Source organism: Gymnoscopelus microlampas (assembly GCF_963454915.1).
Source record: "Gymnoscopelus microlampas genome assembly, chromosome: 4".
Taxonomy (NCBI): Eukaryota; Metazoa; Chordata; class Actinopteri; order Myctophiformes; family Myctophidae; genus Gymnoscopelus; species Gymnoscopelus microlampas.
In genome coordinates, this window is record NC_139941.1 from 14,996,100 (window position 1) to 15,002,263 (window position 6,164).

Below are 6,164 nucleotides of genomic sequence, written 5' to 3' on the forward strand. Positions count from 1 at the left end.
ATTATTATCATTAGTCGTCGTAGTAGTAGTAGTAGTAGTAGTAGTAGTAGTAGTAGTAGTAGTAGTAGTAATAGTAGTAGTAGTAGTAGTAGTGTACTTGTCGTAGGCTGGCAATGGCATCAGGCTTTGGGACAGGTAATTTGTGTTTTAAAAATAAATAAGTATTATGAACTAACTGAGGGGCTGCAGTCTGACAGGCCCAGACATGTATGGCCTCATAACAAAAGTAAGAACATTACAATAACTGGTGTATCTGTTTATGTTTTGAGTTTGATTATATAAAATGATAAGATGAGAGACACCAACCTCAACACGGTCAAACGGTTCATGAGTGACGTGTCAGTTTGGCGTTCCTTGGTCAGACTGCAGTAGTTTAACCTCCACATGCTTCAGGTCGTTTCCCAAACAATGGGTCGGAGCCTTTTTTTTTTAATTATTTTTTTGCGTTTCCTACCATTGTTTGAAATTATTCTTTCAAGGATTTTCAAAAAATGTCAAAAGACATAAAAGTAAATTCAGAAATGTTCAAATAAAAAAGGAATTTCATTAATAAAATAAAATAAAAGGTCCACACATTTTTTTAGCGTTTAAGAAATAGTGAAAATAGCACACAGTGCATTGCATTGTGACGCACTGTGAGCTTGTAGATTGGCAATTTTAATTATTAAAGAGGGCTTAAGTGGCTAATTCATAATGTATTTTTGTAAATTTGGGTCTCAAGCTGAAAATATTTGGGAACCCCAGACTTATTGCACCTTGAAACTACTTTCCCTCACGCTCAACAAAACAAACGGCAAGAAGTAACAAATGAACCATTGTATCTTTTTTTCAGCATCAAACACTAATACCATATTCTCCACAGCAAGCATGTGCCAAGGGTGCTTCATTGTATTAATAATTTTCTAGACTTTTCACCACAAAACTTCAGATTTTCACTTTCTACGTGCAATGATTTTCTGGGTGTCCACTGGGAGTGTTCTGGGGTAGAAATGGAAACCTGCCAAAGAGGGAGCTCTGATGTTGTGATTCTCCTCAGGTTAAAAGACAATGAACTACAGCCGGCTTTGATCTGCATTCATATCCAGGCAGAATAACGATGGCTCCCCTGACCCGGGCTAATCATGCGGTGTGTTAGCACACTGCAGCGGTTTAGGCACACGGACGCCCTTAATGAGTTTTATTTGTTATATTTTATCCCCCTCCACCCTCTGCTCACCTCCGTAATGAAGAGTGAGCACTAGAATCATCTGTCTTCTCTCCGGCAGTGGGCTAATTATCCGACCCTCACATCATGGAGCATCTCGAAGCCCCACCTAACGAAAGAAAGATTTCACTCCGTCTCTCGGCACATAATTCCACATTAACCTCCTTCGTTAGAGCAAATTAGAGCATTCGTGTCTTCCTTTGTTAGTGGGGAGGATTTCGCAGAGCTGCTTGGTACAGTTGTTCCCACTCACAGGGCTCTTAGGCCTACTGGGGGACGGAATGGAAGGAGAGCAACAGGGAAAAGAGTTGGAGAGGAAACGAAAAAGAAGAGGGAGTTACAGTAGAATAAGAGAAAATAAGCATGTGATAAAATGGTGGGTAAACACTAGTATGTAAACATGTTGATTGATTTAATTTCTTTCATCTCTGCTCACAAGCTCTTCTATCACAAAGTATGTGTTTGGTTGGAGTAGGAGGCCTTTACGCTGATGACGTTCAAAGGTTTTTCTACTTCCCTCCCTCTGCCACACAGGTTGAAGAGCCTGGCTGACATCTCACGGTGGTTGTCTTCCCACCACCCCAAGCTCAACACAGACAAGACTGAGCTTCTTTTCTTCCCTGGAAAGTCCTGCCCACTACGACATCTTTCCATTTCCATTGACAACACCCTGGTGGTTTCTGTTCCAACTGCCAGAGCCTGGGAGTGGTCCTGGGCTATAACCTCGCGTCACTAGGCTTTCCAAATGCGTCCTGGGCAGTCAGCTGTCCTCCATGGCATACATTGCAGCAGTCACCCAAGCCTGTATGTAGGTTTGCACTGTAACATATGGATACTTAGACCCTTCCTCAACAATGAGTCTGCCCAGCATTTATCCAAGACATATCAAGACTTGCTCATTGCAACTCCCCCCTTGCTGGTCTGTCAGCATGCTCATTCAAATCCCTTCAAATTGTTCAGAATTCCATGCCACGCCTGGTATTCAACCCTCCCAACATATTATCATCTCTTTTGCATTCCCTTCACTGGCTTCTGGTTGCTGCCTGCATTGAATTCAAAACACTGGTGATGGCCTACAAGGCAATCAAGGGCACCTCCTCAGGTTCAGGATGCCACCCCTAGGCTACACCCCTTCCCACACACTTCAGTTAACACAGGATGTCTGTCCGTCTCTTCCCTACGATGCCTTGGCCAACGCAAGCATCCGAGAGTCTTCTCCCTCCCTATTTTCCAACACAGTCTGAAAACCCACCTTTTCAGACCCTATCTCAACCCCTAGTACTCCTCATTCCTTTTCTATTATCTCTTCTTGTCGCCTTTTTTTTCGATAGATAGTTATACTCTGCAGATGTATCTTGATTACTTGTTCATATACTATGTACGTGATTTAGATGTTTGCGGTTTGCTTCACTACAAATGTAATTTATCTTTATTTAGATTGCCATGACAAGTCGTGAGGTAAGTACTGGGAGCTGACGGTAGGTGTGGCGCTCCACCTCAGCAATCCATCTGATACCGACAATAAACCTCTCCTACCTACTTACTGTATAAGAGCATCTGCTAAATGCCTAAATTGTAATTTTGTAGTATAGTCCTACTTACTGTATTGGAATATTTCAACAAACTTCTGTTTGGACACAGCCTGTTTGTATGCTCTATTAAATAATAGTTAGGATACGGAAATTCAATAAAAAACACTGAAACAGAAACTGTCAAATTGTCAGTTATTATCAGCAATCACTGCTTTTACTGCTTTCAATTTCAACATACGACTTCAACTTTGTGAGTTGGTCCTGAGCCCAAAATAATAATACACAGATCTCCCTGGCAGCATTCTCCAGTATTCAACCTCAATCTGCCAGCCTGGCCCACTTTCGAACAATTTTTGCACTTCCAAAAGTCATAATTGTGACATTGCGTGGGAACTGGGAAGTGTGTCGTTTAAAAGTACAAGTAAAACGCCCTCCCTATCTATCCTCACCATGGGCTCTCAGGTCCCAGGCCATCTCGTGCTCATTAAGCATATGTCTCATTTTCCATTTCAGACGGCAGATAACACAGAAGTGCGCACAAAAGCACTATTTTTCAGGGCCGTCAGCTCATCTTGTCTCAAAGTCTAATGAGACGGGATCAAATATAACAGACAACACCAGGGAGGAGGGGGAGGGAGTCCTGGGTGAGCGGCAGAACAATGGGCCTGGAATGTGCCGTCACTGCTGCAGTGGGGCCAGTGAATGCAGATGCTTCTGTAATGAGGGATTAAGTGGTGGATTATGGGTCTTTATTAAGATGTTTCTGATCCTCATTAGGCTCGAGCTCATATCAGCGCATCGATTCCCCCTCGCTCTCTGGATTGGCCCCTCTCTGGTGGCACCAGAGTGAGGAGAGAGAGAGAGAGAGAGAGAGAGAGAGAGAGAGAGAGAGAGAGAGAGAGAGAGAGAGAGAGAGAGAGAGAGAGAGAAAGAGAGAGGGGGTGGGGGGGGGGGGAGCTTTTTGTGCTTGTAGATATGCTATTTTTGGGAAAATAGTAATACATTTGTACATTTTGAAATTTCTAACCTATAATGACAAAAATAGGGTTCCAGGTTGAAAGTGGTTATATGTGAAAAGGGCTAAAGGAAATGTGCTGTCTGGCCAGGCCAGAAACAGGCATAGACTGTCCAAAGTCAATATTTACATCTCATTACAACTCTTGAATGTGACCGAGGAGGCACACATGGCAACACATGACGAACTAGGTGACAAAGAACACACACGTTGAAACTTAAGCAGCTTAGGTCATGACAGTTTTATTCAGTGCAAAGAGAGTCTAGTAGCAGGAGTCCATGATGCGCTTCATGCTCATGAACCTCATGCCGCTGCTCATGCCCATGTTCATGAAGTTCCTGTACTCTCCGGGCCTCATGTACATCATCCTGCCCCTGTACTGGGGCTGCTCGTACATCAGCCAGTGGCCGTCCATCACGTTGCAGGACATGCAGTTGTTCATGCGGTAGCGGTCCATGACGTTGTCACAGTCATCCATCAGGTCGTAACTCTGGCCTCCGAAGTTCTCCCTCTCGTAGATCTTCATCCTGTAGTTGCCCCTGTACTGTGGATCACAGGGAGAGTGGGTTGGACTTTTGCTAGAATGCAGCTTGGTTTTAATGTTTAAACATGAACCCTAGCATCCCATTTCTGGGGTGAACATTCAGCTTCTTGATTATTCGATTTATTCGAAAAGCAATCGAGTAGTTCGTTGCAGCCCTACTTACCATGGGAATCATGCGGCAGGACCTGATGTTGTCGCTCATGCCCATCATGCTCATGTAGTCGGCGTACTCGCCCCTCCTCATGAAGTACTGGTTGCCCATGAAGTTGGTGCGGTCGTAGACCATGAAGCAGCCCCTCTCCACCCTGCAGGAGTGGCACCTGCTCAGGTAGGAGGACATGTCGGGACAGTCGCTCATGCACTCATAAGAGCGGCCCTGGAAGTTCCTCTCCTCGTAGAAGGTGATCTAAGGGAGTGGTGGGAGAGGTCTCGGTTAACATTGGGTTCCTTTGGGTCCATTTTGTACACGCTCAGAGTTGCATTAACCCTCAGGATTTGACTGTGTAGTTATGTGTTCAAATTCAGCCTGGTTCAGTTCTGTGTGAAACTGGCTGATATCTTAATTTATTAAATATACCCCCTCTTTAGGGCTAGTTGTGGTTATAATGTAAACATAAATCTATCACACAACTTAATGGGTTCTGGAAACTAAAGTGTTAGGTTATGGCAGGCTCTGGGTTACCCTTAATTCGTAGTGGAAAAGAGCCATCATGATTCAGGGAGTGTTTACAGTACCTTGCTCATCATGTTCATTCCGGTGGAGGTCATGTTGCTGGTCAGTGGGCTGCTGGTGCTGCTGCTGGTTCTCTTGCTCCTGAGCTGAACTGTACCCTATGTGGTTAACAGTTTCCTTTTATACATGACCCACCACACTGGCCTTTTGTCCCCAATAAATAAATAAAAAGCCCTGATCCAGCAACATGCCATGGAAATCCATAGAGCAACGGAGGCCAGCAGCAGGCCACGTTACCCCGGGGCCAGGCCGACGCAAATATATAAAAAAGGCCTTTCTATCAACGATTATTTCTCGTATACAGTAGGCCCACACAAAGCCCGCTTTGAAAGGGTTAACAATCAGCAGTCACACCTTGACATTGTTCGTGCACGTTCGACGTGACACTCAATGTGTTCGTTGTTTGCGGGGTTGAATAGCACCCCATTGTGCCAAGTTGGCAGAGCTCAATGCAACGGTACACAAACAAATCCTGAGGTTTAATTGAACTGAGTGTTTACAAATGGGACCAGATGGAAGGGTCTATCGGGTCCGATCTGTACAGGCTCAAGGTTAGATTAACACATTTGACTGTGTAATGTAGGTAGGACAATAATCCCTCCTATCCACTACTACTGCATAGGCTTACATGCCATTCAAATGTCACATTGAATAGAATAATAGTGTTATTTAATAACATTTAGTGTTAGTTACATCCTGAGGAGGTTACAATAATAGTTAGATTATTGTGTTATATCTAATAACATGGAGTTAAGTGAAAAGGCAAGTAAAACCACCTCAAGTGTATCAGCACCATAAGGCAAATTGCCAGTATAACAGGTAAATAATAGTTAATAGTTAATAGTAAACTGATGTATGTTAAATGGAAATAAAATATATTAGATAAAATACATGAAATACAAAAAAAAAACATTCATATTACAGAATAATTTTCATAATAAAAATATTGGGCCATGCTTTATTTTCGTGTGCAAATGGAACTAAATTTAGTTCCATTTGCACACTCTCAGAGTTATGGGGGTCTGAGGCATTGTGCATACCAAACTAGGGGTCCTTGACATTAAAAAGGTACAGTCATAGTATGCAAGCTTTCTTCATTTGTTTCAAATTTGATATTTTCTTGCTGTGATCAATAA

At 43.2% G+C, this 6,164-nt stretch overlaps 1 protein-coding gene across 1 annotated transcript; it reads right to left on the minus strand.

Annotated features, from left to right (window-relative positions):
- Positions 1-4,013: 4,013 nt before the first annotated feature.
- Positions 4,014-5,063, minus strand: LOC311044589 (gamma-crystallin M2-like; the record flags this gene model as incomplete). Its single annotated transcript, XM_084056284.1, has 3 exons — positions 4,014-4,295; positions 4,459-4,701; positions 5,031-5,063. 3 exons carry the CDS (start codon positions 5,061-5,063, stop codon positions 4,014-4,016), a joined length of 558 nt encoding a protein of 185 aa, XP_083912410.1.
- Between the last annotated feature and the right edge of the window lie 1,101 nt (positions 5,064-6,164).